The sequence below is a fragment of the Heteronotia binoei genome, chromosome 12, assembly GCF_032191835.1.
Source record: "Heteronotia binoei isolate CCM8104 ecotype False Entrance Well chromosome 12, APGP_CSIRO_Hbin_v1, whole genome shotgun sequence".
In the NCBI taxonomy this organism is placed as follows: domain Eukaryota; kingdom Metazoa; phylum Chordata; class Lepidosauria; order Squamata; family Gekkonidae; genus Heteronotia; species Heteronotia binoei.
In genome coordinates, this window is record NC_083234.1 from 31,184,524 (window position 1) to 31,200,355 (window position 15,832).

Sequence of the window (15,832 nt, forward strand, 5' to 3'; positions counted from 1 at the left end):
CATAAATTATTATGCTCTAGGGCCATTTTTCTTGAGCTAAGACAAAAATATGTGAGCTGGAGGCTTAAAATCTGTGAGCAAGCTCACAATAACTCAGAGGAAACACTGCCTATAATACTAGGAGAAGGGATGATTGCTGAATTTTGCAGCTACTGTGTACTGTGGTGCCACATTAGAAGAGTTCAGTGGGTTGGGTGGGAAGACTCCAATTCACTTTAGGTCCAAATTAGAAACGGTTCAGAGCCTATTATGTGATCAATGCTTAGTTTAACCTCTAACAAACCAGTCCTTTGGGGTCAGCAGCATGAGGGGAAGGAAGGTATACTTTCCACCCAGGTAATTTCTCTGGAACCATCATGTGTACATTCTGTCGCTCAGTAATCTTACAAGTCCCATTCAGGAAGACAAGACTTTTTCCACAACCCAGACAAATCAAGTGCTATCGCTCCAGAGAACAAGGCCACCCCCCTATGGCCTGTTGAGGAATAGCACCTGGCCAGAATATTGCTCACACTTTTTTTGTGTAATTAAAAATACTATTTATTGACATTTTACAAATTTTTAATTTCTAGATAAAAAGGAGTCATGTTTATTTTCATTCCTCTTTGAGCCAGAGAGATCATTCTATGCAGGCTCTGTCATCCAAGAAGAGGGTTGGACGTTAATACCACCACAACACCCCTAACACCCACACCTACATTGCTAGTTCATTTGTATTCAAAAAGTCGTCAGTAACTGGAATTAAGTTTTTCTACCACCATATTACCCTCTCTTGGGATATACAGTCAGACATAACTAAGCACAAGTCTTTTAAAAAAAACCTCGTAAACATTGACATACCTTGACTTCATATCCAAAAGCATCTAAAAGTCACTACTGAGCAGCTGCAACCAATGGGATTGCATGGCTACCCTCATGTGACAACTCAGTCCCTCAGCCAGGCTGGAGAAACAACTGTGGGGCTAGTTTTCTTCAACAGCCGTTTCCACAGCTAAGCTTGAAGGACTTTCTTCTATCAAAGAGGTTGGTTGAGGGGATTCTATGGAGGCGCTTGTCAAATGTTCACAGAGATCAGACGGCAACAGTTCCTTAGGTTTCAGCTGTGAAGGAGAAGCTACAGTGGTGTTCTCTGCCGTGGGAGTTGGTTGATCGCTTTTATTATTAAGTCCAGGTGCATCTTCTGGCATTCTCTTCTCCTCCCCAAGGGGTTTGTTGGTTTCTAGAGTTTCAATGGAACTGGATGGCAAGTCAGCCTTGAGACTAAGTTCTAGAGAAGACAGCTCTTTTCCTGGCTTTTGAAGGAGGTCCAGGCTGCAAGAAGCTTGTTCTGGCTCCAGATCAACTGTCTGATTGCTGCTATCAGTAGTCTGGAAAGACTTGGAAGAGTCTTTTCCAGGAAAACTGACCTCTGTTTGTAAAGTGGCATGACCAGATAGATCTTGAGAGGTCTTGGCTTCACGGCTGTCTAGCTTTTGAGGGACAGTCTGAGCATCACTGAGATTCTCTGAGATCTGGCTAGCCAAGGCCACAGGCTTCCGAGAGATGCTTCCCATGGGGTCACATTCTTCTTGCTTGATCGCTGAACCTTCTCCCTGTCTTTTGATTTCACAATTACCTTCTATGGTTGCTAGATGTTGCTTCTCTGACCATACGTTACAGTTCTCCATTTTAGATTTCTTCAGGGTTGGACTGATATCCAGACTGACTGAAGAAATAGGGGAGATTTTGGTACCCAGACTGCTACCAACAGATGGGGTGGCCATTACCACAGTACTGGCTGTACTCGGAGTATCATACTCTGCACACTCAGTGAGACCTTCTTGCTCCCTGCTGAGAATACATGACATGGTTATTTTATTTTTTTATTTATTTAGTAGGCTTATATTCCGCCCTTTCCCATGATGGGCTCAGGGCGGATAACAAGTATGGTTTGTGCAAATAACATTTTTGATGTGAGGGTTCTCACAAGACCTGCTGATGTGCAGTTAGCATCCAGAGCCTTCTGGAAGTATTTCTATAGTTAGCAAACAAAGATCAAGCCTCTAGAAACCAACATGGAGCAACTTATAGCTTTGGTTGAAATGTGGTGTTGAAGTTCTATGGACACCATTGGCCACCAAAAAGACAAATAAATGGGTTTTAGATCAAATCAAATCTGAATTCTCCCTAAAAACTAAAATGACTTAACTGGGGCTTTGGTCACATAATGAGAAAACAAGGAACACTGGAAAAGACAATAGTGCTAAGAAAAGAGGAAGATTCAATGTGAGGTGGATTGAGCTAGGCTGTTAATCACAGGAAGTTTTGAAGGTCATTAATTCATAAGATTGCAATAAATCAGAAGTGACTTGATAGCACATAACACACACACAGATTAAATATGTTCTTGCATGCATCATCACAAGCCTGCTCAGTCAATCAAGTCTTGTAGCACCTCTGGAAAAGACACACCGTCTTTGAAGACTGGAAATGGCCTCCCAAAAAGTTGTCTGGAGAAAGCATTTTGCTACCATAGAGGTTGGACTTTGCAGCCCAATAGATGGACCTCAGGATTCCCCAGGAGAGGCAGATGAGGTGGCAACTGAAGTTATCTGCATGCAGTCCAGATAACTTGTCACATGGTGGTGGTGGGGGTGGAAATTTAGGAAAACAGAGCTGCAACCACTTGAAGGACTCTGTAACAAGCTTCCTATGCAAGACTCATTTTGAACCATCACAAACTCATCTAACCCTTGGTACAAGAAGGTGATTATTCATGCACCCTTAGAAATGGATAGCAATGAAGATGAATTTCACTGCTATTAGCAGTAGCTTCTTGACCATGTATCCAAGCACTGGTTATCACTCTTTCAATGGCGCTGCCTCTCCAAGTCTCCAATACTAGCTGGTTCCAGCTCCCTCTTGTGACTATAAAGCAACATCAGCCTTGGGAAAGGTTCTGTGACACAGCAATTGCTCTATTGTGCATTGAAGCTCTATGGACATTGAAACTCTAAAGACGTTCTGCACTTCTTAGAGCAATGCAATATCTTCCAAGTCTGATTCCTGCACAGAGGCAGGAAAAAGATCACTCCCCTGCATACACTCACTACTGGAGCTCCAGGCCTACCTTTGATGGATTGGCATGAGACTTGTGAACACATTCCTACAACTCACCTCTCTGGAAGGGGATCCCAGTGTCCATGGACTTGTGCAACATAAGTATCACAGTAGCCCACAGAGACCCTAGCAGAAGAGCGTTGGGGATGCTCAGGTGGAGGCCAACAGGAACCTAAAGGTTGGTTTGAGAGACAAGTACAGTATCCGATTAGGTGTCATCTTGGCAGCCAGGGGTTTGGCCAACCTTCAGGAACCAAGGATTTTAAATATCACCCATCATTGTTACCTGCTTTGAAGTGGGGGATGGTTTGGGGCAGCCCGTGCTCAGGGAAAATATCCCTCTTCACCAGGGATGTACAGCTCTGAAAGCAAGAGAGGGCAGGACGTTAGGACTGTTGGATCAAAGGTGACTCAATATGCCTGGACACCTTGAGTGCGGTGAAAATACGCATTTTCTCTTTGCATTAGAACCAAATTGTATGATGTTTCTCACTGAATAAGGCACCTCTCCTCGTCTTTGCTGAGAGTTCTGACTCTATTTCTCTTCCTGACCAAATCAGACTTGCATTCACCTAATGCTAAAAAAGCGTGTTGGAGGTTTTAGGGGAAAGTACTCTTTAGATTTGGCTTTTGTCATCTACCATAAGAAATGCCTTGAATTCAGCAGGAGCTCATAGGAGCACAGCTCCTGAACCTTTCTGAGGGTTCCCCCTCCTCCTCCCCACCTACCTACCTTGCCCAATGAATAGTAGGTGCAGCTGCATAACAATCCCTGGATGAGCTCCACCACCTATTTTTCTACAAAACAACTCCCTACATAAGAGTTAAGTTTTATATTTTCCTTATAGAGTAGCTTCATGCACATTTGCTGTGCGTCACCCCACATTTTCCCTAAGTGTGCAATTTGTGCTATGTGTGTGTAAAGTGCTGTCAAGTCGCAGCTGACGTATAGCAACCTTGTACGGTTTTCAAGGCAAGAGATGAGTAGAGGTGGTTTGCCATTGCTTGGAATTCCTCTGTGATTTCCCATCCAAGTACTAACCAGGGCTGGCCCTGCTTAGCTTCTGAGATCTGAAGAGACTGGACTAGCCTGAGCCATCCGGGTCAGGGCCAGGGCAACTTATACTGTAATAACTACTAAACATTTCCTATAGGCGTGCGAGTGACATAGCAACCTGCTTTAACTGCATCAAGGGAAACATTCAGCTGATAAATAGATTGGGGTTGTAGGGACAGCTATAAGACAGAAGACATTGGATTTATATTCCGCCCTCCACTCAGAGTGGCTCACAATCTCCTTTATTTTCCTCCTCTACAACAGACACCCTGTGAGGTGGGTGGGGCTGAGGGAACTCTCACAGCAGCTGCCCTTTCAAGGACAACCTCTGCCAGAGCTATGGCTGACCCCCCAAGGCCATTCCAGCAGGTGCAAGTGGAGGAGTGGGGAATCAAAGCCGGTTCTCCCAGATCGGAGTCCGCACACTTAACCATTACACCAGACTGGCGTTCTAACTTGTTATGACTTGAGCCTGGGACCTTCTACTTCTAAAGCAGATGCTCTACCACTGAGCCATGACCCCACACCAGTGAGTATCTGATGACTACCTAGCCACATAGTGCCAGAGTTTGGAAGCTTTTTGACAAGTCAGCAGACACAATGCTCCTTCCTTCTAGAGATATTCGTCTTTCCATTCCTCTTTAATCTATCTCTGCTCAGATAAAGGCATCTATTAACAGGAACTGGAAGCAGCCTATATTATAATGCCCCTGTATACATTTGAGCAGCCTCATTTGTAGTAGAATCTGCCATTCTGTATTTCAAAAAAGGACACTGTGGAGCTGAAAATAGGACAGAAGGCAGCAACCAAGGTGACTTTGCAGTTTAGAAGGAGCATAATAGAGGTTTATAAAATTATGCACAGAGCAGATAGAATCAACATAGAACTTTTTATCCCTCTTCCAAAACTTCAGGGCATTCAAGGTGATGGGCACTAGATTCAGGATGGATAAAAAGGAGTACCTATTTACTCAATGAGTGGTTAAAATTCGCTTCCAGAGGATGTAGTGATGGCCAGAAGCACAGATGGTTTTAAAGGAAGTTAGATTCATGGAGGACAGCTTTATCAGTGGCTACTACCTGTGGTGACTGAAGGGAAGCGCCACATTCAGAGGCAGTAAACTTCTGTATACCAGTGCTAAAGGCAACAGCAGGGAAAGGCCTCTGCATCTGTGCCCTGTTGTTGGCCTCCAAAATAACTGGTTGGCTACTGTGAGAAACAGGATGATGGCCTAGATTGACCCCTGGTCTGATCCAGAAGGGCTTTTCTTATGTTGTCAGAAGCACAACTTGTCTGAAACTTTAGATACAACCAGTTTTTGGCCAATTTCCTAGAGCACAAAAACCTTTCTGTCCCTGATGTGCCCCACTTACAGATTGCAAACCTAAGTACGGGAGTTTTCTTCTCTTTAGGACATTTGTAAAATTGATCAAGGGGACAGACCACAACCAAATAGTACAGCAGAAAAAAGCCCACATAATTATGCAAGTTCTTAACCTGGAGGGGGTAAGATGATGTTGTAGGCATTTCTGTAATGCAACCTGTCTCCAATTGCTTAGAAGGCATTGTAGCTAGGTTCTATCCAGAGTGTGTGGGTGCTTTCACACATGCTAAATAATGCTGTTTCAATCCACCGCAGCAACGGTTTGCAAGTGGCTTTTGCCATTTTACACAGTAAAATCCAGTTAAAGTGAATTGAGAGTGGGTTGAAAGTGCATTATTTAGTGTGCGTGAAAGTGGCTTGCTTAAAGAGGGAAGAGAGATTATTTCTGATTATGTTTCCAGCAATGCAATAAATCTGTCTGGATGATTTCACAGAAGGCTGCAGAGTGCTTTGCCAAGTCATAATTTGGTCAATGTCATAAGCCAATGCACACCGACCCACCCTGCTCAGTTCAGGCACTTACTTTTGTTTCTGTAGATCCTTGTTTGGATGGAGATCTCCAGGGCCTCATAGCTGGCTCTTCTTTCACAGGACTCCGCTTTGGGGGGGCAACTTCACCTAGAAGAGAAGAGAAAGGAATGAAGACCTCGTTTAAGAACATACAGTGTGTAACTGCAATGATTCAGTTCATTCTGGAAGGCTTCTTCCTTACTACCTGCCCTGTTCTGGATAGCCAAGGCTAGCCACATCTCCTTAGATCTTGGAAGCTACCAGGGTTAGCCCTGGTTAGTATTTGGATGGGAGACCACCAAAGAAGTCCATGGTTGCTGCACAGAGGCAGGAAATGGCAAGCCACCTCTGAATGTCTCATGCCTTGACAACTCTGCTGGATTTCTAGAAGTCATCTGGAACTTGATGGTACTTTTCACCACTGCTTGATTTAAGCCATCCCACCCCCAAATCGAACTCTGCTTGCTTACTCAAGGACTCTTCAACCAGTTTTCCTGGACTTTGTGCTGCCGCCTTATTCTCAGGTGACTTCCTGTGTATCTTAGAGTAGAAGAATCTGGAAGAGGAGAAAGTAGCTTATTCATGGTCAACTGAGACAATAATAGGAGGGGCTTCCTGGCACATGTGCATGGGCCATCAATAAGAGAATTACTTCCCAAGTGTACCCAAGCATAGCTGCAGAATGGCAACAACCAAGGGAATAAGAGTTAGGGACTCTTAAATGGAATCTAGAGGTGGGGAAAGAAAGGTCTCCAGTAGAGTCCCCTGTAGTTAATCACTCAGAAGGATCCACCAAGAAGGTAGATAACTAGATTCACTAAGTGGCTGCAGTGACCAGTAATACAGAGTTGCTGGATCTTGTAATGCTATGTGCATACTCCTAATTATTAAACACCATTTCCTCCCTGTAGAAATCTTCAATTCAAAGTATGAAGTTTTGAGCATGTGCAGCCACCACAGCACAAGAATATGCACTGAAGTTAAACTGTGGCAATCCCTTTGTGGCTAGCTTTGTCTCCTGTGGCAGCCATTCTGCGACAGCCACTTTGTTGTGGCACCCATTGTCATTTTGTAGAAAAAGAGGTGGAGCTCATCCAGGGATTGATATGCAGCTGCACATACTATTTAATGGACAAGGAGATGGAACTCTCAGAAAGGTTCAGGAGCTGTGCTCCTGTGAGCTCCCACTAATCTGAGGTCTGGTGTTGTGTCAGCATTCCAAATATACCCACAAGCTTGAATTTAAGCCATCCCACCCCCACCTTGTTTTAGATAATCCTTGATTGCCAGTTCATTGCCAAGTCACTCAGTACCAAAGAAAAGTTACTTGGTCCTTGTGAGGAAAAAAAAGGAACATGTCTATAAAAGACCAATGAGAGAAGACTGAAAGCGCAGTCTCCTGGACAGATCTGGGCAGCATATTCCTTTGGCCTTTAAAACCTAGCTACAGCTTTGGTGGTCTCCTGGAGTGTAAGTTATTATGGCTGTAGCCAGACAGGAACAGCAAGGAAAAGCCCGAAGATTCACCTCTGGAGACAGGAATCTGTTTGCCCTACTTTATAGCCTGTCTCAGTACTATGGCAGAAATGAGCACTGGTTTACCCAGCAGGTGAAACAGAACCTTGCTTGGCACTAGCTTACCTGAAGGGTTGTGAGGGTAAGGGAGGTGAAAGAGGAAGACCATCAGGTGTGACCCAACGCTCCATGTGGCGTGTGCCACGATAGCCACAACTATTCAAGAGTTTCTCCAGATCAGACACTAAGAAGACAAGAAGCAGCCAGTTGGCATTGATACACTTAAAATACAATGAAAGAATTAGGAGGCATTCTGCACTTAGAAGAGTGCTCCTGCAATTCGGATACAAGCATCAAGCTCTAAGGGATGATGTGGTTTTACTACTTGATTGCCTAGGCGCCTATGCCCATCATGAGGAACCTCCTCCTTTCACCAGAGCAATTTTGCAGCTTACAAACCAAACACTTCCTTTAAAGAAAAATCAGGTGTCATGCAAGTGTCTGCATGTCTGGCGGGGAGGGTGGGATATAAATGGAAATAAAATAAATGTGGAGTTGCATAAATGGCACTTTAAACACAAGGAACCCCGCCAGGAAAGAGAGTAAGAGGTCAGAAGCAGAACAGGCCAAATTGCCAAGAAAATCCTCATTTGTGGCCAAAGGATGTGTGCTATTTGAAGAGTTGATGTGGAAGAGTGCCAACAAGTTATCATTAGCTCCGGAACATTCTGTGCTTGCGTGTTCTGAAAGCATTTTTCTGCATATAGCAGGAGAGAGATACTAAACAATATATTCCAAGATGCATCTGAAGGATCTTCTCACAAAACTCATTCAAATGGGGTATCGGAAGTCTGCCTCAGCTTTTCACATCTCCCATAAATTTAGACCCCAACTCTTGTAGAGACTTATGGGACCAAATTTTCTACTACAGAAGAAGAGATTGGATTTATAACCCACTCTTCACTACCTGAAGGAATCTCAAAGTGACTTCCAATCTCCTTTCCCTTCCCTTCTCCACAACAGACACCCTATGAGGTAGGTGGAGCTAAGAGAGCTCTGACAAAACTGCTCTTGAGAGGGATAGCTCTGCGAGAACTTGTGACTGACTCAAAGTCACATCAGCAGGTGTATATGAAGAAGTGGGGAATCAAACCTGGTTCTCCTAGATAAGAGTCCGTGCACTTAACCACTACACCAAACTGACGCTCTCTAAAGCAGGGGTGGCCAAAGGTAGCTGTCCAGATGTTTTTTGCCTACAACTCCCATCAGCCCAGTCAGCATGGCCAATGGCTGGGGCTGATGGGAGTTGTAGGCAAAAAACATCTGGAGAGCTGCCATTGGCCACCCCTGCTCTAAAGTAATGGTCAGAGGTGGCAAGCTTCACAAAGCATTGTCAGACAGAATGCTGAAAGTTCATTTCCCTCTTACCTTCGTTCTCTATTTCCCACACGGTCTGCTCTGCCCACAGGGCTCTCTTCTCTAGCTGCTGCCTCTCTAACTGCAGGCGCTCCAGATAGACCTTCAGCTTCTCCACAAAACTGGGGGAGATCGAGTCACATGGATCCATCTACAGAAGAAGAATTAGAGATACACCAGGCAAATCCTGACCTCCTTCCATAGGAACCGTACCCTGAGCAACTAGCATATTAAAAATGTAGCATGCAAGGCAGCTAGAGATGAGCCTCAGGATCCCCTGGTCACATGAAGGTGCCTTTAGTCCACCTTGTGCCCAAGCTTCCTTTGGCAGATGTGCAAAGTCAAAGGGGACACCCCAGATCTCTTGCTTGTTAGCCACTTGAGGGAACAAGCATTTCAGATTCCCTCCTAGGCCCAGTCCAAACAAGCAATTCTACCTCAGAGAATGCTAGACAGCCCATTTCACACAGATGATGAGAGAACGCCTTCTGGTTCTTTAACACCTCGGTTAGTTCTTGCTCCAGGTCTGTGAAAATCCAGAACACCAAGTCAGTAAAACTATACCTACCCATAGGATCCAGATCTTAGAACCTAAAGGTCACAAATGCTACTTAAGACATCAGACATGAGATATTTGGCAAGGAAAGAGGCTAGAGCTTGGATGAAGGCTATGTTACAGGAGTCCCCAACATGATACCTGTGGGCATGCACCCTCCAAGTGCGTTTAGAAAGTGGGTGGGGCTAGGTGGGGCTTTTCCCCAGCAGGGCTTCCGAGTGGCTGTGCAGATTAAAAGGTATCCTGTTAAACAGAGCTTCTCTGCCTGAATTGTTAAAAGAGTTAATATTAGAGTTGTCTATAACCTCAATCCCTGGCATTTTGTGGTTGGTCCCACCTCCTGCGTCAGCCATTTTGTGATTGTCTCTGCCTCCTGTGGCAGCCATTTTGTGGTTATGCCCACCACTATTCATTAGAATTCCAAAGGTGCCCATAGACACAAAAAGGTTGGGGATTCCTACTCTATCAACTGTAAGAGGATCCATCATTATGGCTCAGGTTCCTCATTGCATTGTAAAGCACACCCAGATTCCTCCCCCCCACAACTAATATTTTATAGAAATTAGCCATGACTCCAGCTGGGTGAGGCTGCTGCCACATTTAATTGCACCCCAAGCAATGCCCGTCTGTGTAGGATGCCAGCCTCCAAGTGGGACCTGGGCATCCCCCGGAATTATAGTTCTTCTCCAGACCACAGCGATCAGTTCTCTTACAGAAAATGGATGCTTTGGAAGGTGGACACAATGGCATTGTACCCCACTGTGATCCTTGTCCTCCCCAGACTCCATCCCCAAATCTCCAGGAGATTTAGCAACCCTACTTGAGTGTCTGCACATCTTGTACTTCCCGTTATAAGGAAGACTAGAGATCTACACAGAGTACTCAAGCCTGAGCCAATGAAGTCCCACTCCCTTTCAAGATGGTATTTGCACACCTCTTGATACCATTTTAGAAGCTGTAAGTTTGCTTTATAAAGTCAGCTGACTCCACCCTCTGTATGCCAATGTCTGTGCTGGGCAATGAGTTCTTCTGATCCAAGTGGCCAATTTTCTCCTGCTTTCAGCAGAGTTAAAACTGTAATTTGACCACACTGTCAACAGCTGACATGACCCCTTAGACAGGGATCACCCAGATCCAACCTAATCCTCCAATGAAAACAAGTCTCCTGACTTGGCTAGCTCCATGTATCCCCCATGGCCATTCCTGCCCCGCCCCTGTATTGCCCCTTTACTTGCTTGTTTACCATGGATACGCCTTTTGTACATCTCTTCTCTGTCTTCCCACCTAGGCAAGTTCATGATCTCAGACACGTCTTGGGATAGAGAGGTTCGGGCTGGCTGGAAGGGAAGAGCAATTCATTACTGATCATTATCTTGTTTAAACAGATGCTTCTGCATGCAGTTCTTTAGGATGAGAGAGATCAGGAGGTCTTGTATGTCACCCCAAGATGCACAACTGTTAAGCATCACGAGCCATGTGCTGAGATACAGCACTGTATTCAAGTTCCAGGGGCTGAGCTGGGGGCTTCCCTTTCACTGTTCATGCAAAGAACAGATTTTGTAATCTATTGAATTAATTGAAACGGTAATTGCACCCTACTGAAACCAAGATTAAATGCACATACACAGCAGTGTGAAGTCAGCATAACCCGGTGAAAGTTCCTACTCTGTTACTCTAATTCCACACCAGACCTTTAATCCTGGTTCAGCCCTGTCCCCAAACTGATTTTCTACATTAGAATAATATAATTATAAACACATAGAACTAGTTTCTATGAATCCATGATTCAAGTGTAGAATGTCAGTTTGGGGACAGGGCTTAACCAGGATTAAAGGTCTAGTTTGGAATTGGCCTGTATATATATTGCATCAAGTTCCCCTAGCCAAGTCGCCTGGTGTCTATAAAGGTATTCCCCTGTGCAAGCACCAGTCGTTTCCGACTCTGGGGTGATGTCACACCATGGCATTTTCACAGCAGACTTTTTACGGGGTGGTTTGCCATTGCCTTCCCCAGTCATCTACTATGCATTTCCTTTAAAAACCTTGTCTTTTTCCCCAGTGCAAGTTTCAGTTAACAAAACTGAAGGGGAAGGATGAAGGGTCAATTCCCCTTCCTGTTCCCTGAGATCTATGATTTCCATCACATCTATTCTGGATAGGGATGGCAGCCTCCAGGTGGGATCCAGGGATCTCCTGGAATTGCAGCTCATTTCCAGTTTCCCAGCCAGGATCGGGAAATCCTATGGCCCAAATCCTCTGCCAGTGGCTAGGAGGGACCTGGTGATGCTAGTTCTGAATCTTATTCAATACTGACAGACAAGAAAGTTGCAATGTAGCCCTGTACTTCTCACATGCTTATCAGAAACCTACAGTGATACATCGCCAAAAAGACACCTATTTATATACTTCGTTTATACCTTGCCTTTCTTCCCAGCGGGGACCCAAAGCAGTTTACATAATTCTTCCCTCATCATCACAAGCCTTTGAGGTAGGTTTTTTTTTTTTTATTTTGCATTTAAATTCTGCCTTTCTACCCTAACAAGTTAGGTTAGGCTGAGAAAGAGTGTGATTGGCCCAGTGTCACTCAGCCAGCTTCTATGGCAGAGTGGAGATTCAAAACTGTCTCCCCCAAATCCTGGCCAGGTACTCTTAACCGCTGCACCACATTGACTCACTCTCTAACAAGTAAGGGATGCCTGATATAGTGACCTGTGCTGGAGAATCTGACTAACAGTTGGCCTCTGGTCTTAGACTGAATTTGACTCAATTTCTCCCTATTATTTCAGTGCAAAGATTCAAGGATGGGGTCTTTCCCCCATCCTAAATGGCATTTGAAGTGGTGAAAACAGTGCCCAGTGTTATTAGCCTAGCTGGGGCCATTTAGCTGAGGGACTCGCAGAGGTTGCAGGAAGTTGACTCAAGTGCAGAAGTTCCATTCCCAGTTTGCAGCGGGACGCATCACTGAGTTTCATGGCCAGAGCAAACAAGACGCAAGCTTACCAGATCAGGGATAATTTCTAGATCACTGTAATCAGAGGCATTAGAAGATTGCTGCTGCTCCTCTTGGGAATCTGTGGCAGCATCTAAGATGAAGAAGAGAACTCGAGGTGGATCACAGAAGCAGCATAGTGGCTACTACCTCCTAGAGCAAAATAACACCCCACAAGAAGAACAGAAAGCTCTCTGGTCATTTACTCCATCCATTTGAGACCAGTTTGGGATAGTAATGCTTGGAAACAGGTCATTTCATAGAAAAAAAGGTGCCAGAGCTCATTAGCACAACTTATTTGCATATGCCACACACTCCTGACATCACCGGAAGATGTACTAAATTATATCAGCAATGCATCTCCCTTAAAATGCCTATTGAATTCTAATTGTCATAATAAAACCTTACTCCCATCATACTTTTTCAATGATTTTCTCCTGTGTGGCCACAGTGGCATGATGAAGATATCCATCTCTCTGCTTTATAGGCTTTGGTTATTTTCCCATTTTTTTTGTGGGGAAAAAATATTAGAAAGTTTGTCAGATCTTAGAGTTCAGCAAAATTCTTACAGGAGGTTTGAACAATGGAGACTAGAAGCAAGTTTTTTTGCGGGGAGGGGTAAGAAAGCACAATAAAATGTAGAGGTTCTGGAGCTCCCCTCCTGAGAGCTTCTGCTCAAAATGAGGCCTGCTTTGGAAAGCTACTACATGTCTTAAAGTGGAATACCACCAGGGATAATACTAAGAGATATGTAAGCATTTCAGCCCTCTTCCTTGTCCCACCACTTAAAGACTGGCAGTCTCTCATGCATTTAATATTCCCCTAGCTGATCTCAGAATTAAGGCTGCCAACCTCCAGATGGTCCCTGGAGATCTCCTGCTATTACAACTGATCCCAGCTGATAGTTCCTCTGGAAAAAATGGCAGCTTTGGAGAGTGGATTCTATGAAGTGCCTCCCCAAACCCCACCCCCCAAATCCCCAGGTATTTCCTCACCCAGATCATGAGCACCTGTCCTTAAAGCTGTTTTTATCCATGCCACAAGCATTCATTTAAAGTTTTTCCTACTATATTATGCCTTACATAATCCTCCCAATCAGACAAAGCTACCAGTACATTAAGACCAAAACCCTTAACACTTAAGAGTAACATGGACACAGCTGCCCTTAAAACAATTAGAAATTTTGATTTCTCTACTCTGAGATTCTAGGCTTCAACAGTTTGTTACAAAGCAGAAGCTATTGATTCAGCTATAGAACTCCAGCTCTGCATATGGGCTTCTTTAGATAGTCTTGACTAAGCTGCTTTTTCAGAAACACTCCCCCTCCCTGTTACACTGCAGAGGTAACATTTCTTCTTTACCTTGGAGAACTGCCAGGAAAAAAAATACTTGCTATTTTAACATGATATTTGATGGTGGCTTACAGGGCAGTCCTAACGCTGCACCTTTCCAAACCCACTGAAATCAGATTTTAAAAGGTTAACTCTGTTTAGGATTACATAGTGAGAGAGCCACTCCCATTTTGAAGCCTACACACAGCCAGCCACACCAGTTGTCCCATTAGAGGGGCCAAAGCTATGCAATAGGATTTCTTCAGGTGAGTAGCCATGTTGGTCTGAAGCAGCTGAACAAAGTGGCAAAGTTTAAGACCAACAGAGTTTTATTCCAGGTATGAACTTCCATGTGCTTCCTCAGATATTGCCACTGGTCTCAAATTTTGTTCCAGTAAGATTTCTGATATTCTTTTATTACAGGCATTTTTAACACACATTAGAAAATGTTGCTATTAGCAAAATACGGGGGAAACCCAGAACATTTGAGTAAATTGTATCAAGATCCTGATAAAACTTTCATTGTGAGTCTGAGCACCTAAAAGTCTACTCATAGAAATGCCAGACTTTTATAACTGGCCTTTAACTTCCATATATTTGAGAATATCCCTTTGGCCTGTGCAAGCAAACAAACATGCCCAGCAACACAAACCTTTATCAGTAATACAGCACAATATCTGCCTGATGCTGGTCCACCTGCTGTTCTGGTCAGTCATAATTAAGACACACCCAACCAACCTTACCCAGATGCTGGGTCTTCTCCTTCTTATCCCTGCTTGCGAATCCCTTATTGGGAAGCCAAGCCAATCAGGGAGTACCACATGGTCATTAATTGAATAGTGAATCCAGCTGTGTTTGTGGGGTCCCGCCTTAGCCTTTGCCAGTTGACTTGGGGGTGTGAGAACACACTCTGAGAAAGCCAGCTTGTCTAGCAAGTAGGTGTAGGAGCAGCCAAAACAGGGTTCAAATTGCAAAGCTGTTAATAACATCAAGAGGGGGACAGGGGATGTTTTGTAATACATGTAGTAGTAATGGATACCTTGATGTATTTGGATTTTAAGTGATTATATTTTTGTTTCAGTTTATCTGTGACCATGATTGACAAGCTGTTTTGAGGCAGTTTGGTGTAGTGGTTAAGTGCATGGATTCTTATCTGGGAGAACCAGGTTTGATTCCCCACTCCTCTACATGCAGCTGCTTGGGCTTGGGTCAGCCATAGCTCTCACAGAATTGTCCTTGGAAGGGCAGCTTCTGGGAGAGCTCTTTCAGCCCCACCTACCTCACATGGTGTCCGTTGTCAGGGAGGAAGGTAAAGGAGATTGTGAGCTGCTCTGAGATCAGAGTGAAGGGTGGAGTATTAATCCAATATCATTTTCTGAGTTTCAGGGAAAAAAGAGGCAAATAAATATTCTAAATAAACAAATTTCCTTTCTGCCATAAAACTCACCAGGTGTTCTTGGGCCAGTTCTTTCCCAGCTTAACCTTCCTCACAGGGCTGTTGTGAAAATTCAGTGGTGAGAGAACGAGACAACAGTGCTGCCCTGAGTTTTATGGAAGGATAAGATTTATAAAATGTATATCTCCACCTTTCCACTGGCATGCTTAGGGGAGCAGACCAATTGAATGGAGCAGCCAGAGTATATCCCACACAATGTTTTCAAGGAAGCAGGGGCCTTTTTTGGAGGGGGAGGGGAAGGGGGGGTTATCCCCACCACAGTGCCATAGTCCTGACCTATATAACCTCCTATCCCTCCATCTGCTTGTTTGCAGTTAAATTCCACGTCAGAATTTCCCAGTGATTTATCACCTACCTGCTATGCAGCATTTCTGGAACCATGTCTGCTTATCAGGTGAAGGGAGTAGGTAGAAAGGACTGGAAAAGAATGGATGGGGTGGAAGGAAGAGCACTGCAATGCCTTATGCACACATTGATCATTGTAAAGAAAGAGTAAAAACTTCCTGGCTGTGATCTGGA

General features: G+C 44.4%; 1 protein-coding gene across 1 annotated transcript; it reads right to left on the minus strand.

Annotated features, from left to right (window-relative positions):
* Window positions 1-514: 514 nt before the first annotated feature.
* Window positions 515-14,615, minus strand: LOC132580374 (uncharacterized). Its single transcript, XM_060251133.1, has 11 exons — window positions 14,510-14,615; window positions 12,538-12,620; window positions 10,782-10,875; window positions 9,420-9,508; window positions 8,995-9,133; window positions 7,693-7,810; window positions 6,522-6,607; window positions 6,065-6,159; window positions 3,386-3,461; window positions 3,157-3,271; window positions 515-1,830 (listed from the first exon to the last, which is right to left on the minus strand). Exons 1-11 carry the CDS (start codon window positions 14,571-14,573, stop codon window positions 963-965), a joined length of 1,827 nt encoding a protein of 608 aa, XP_060107116.1. The 5' UTR covers window positions 14,574-14,615; the 3' UTR covers window positions 515-962.
* Between the last annotated feature and the right edge of the window lie 1,217 nt (window positions 14,616-15,832).

Coding starts and splice junctions, on each gene's coding strand:
- LOC132580374 (XM_060251133.1), bottom strand. CDS start 14,573: ATGACTGACCAGAACAGCAGGTGGACCAGCATCAGGCAGATATTGTGC. Junction 10,876..12,537: donor TAGAAATTATCCCTGATCTG/GTAAGCTTGCGT, acceptor CTTCCCTTCCAG/CCAGCCCGAACCTCTCTATC. Junction 1,831..3,156: donor TGGGATCCCCTTCCAGAGAG/GTGAGTTGTAGG, acceptor ATGTATTCTCAG/CAGGGAGCAAGAAGGTCTCA.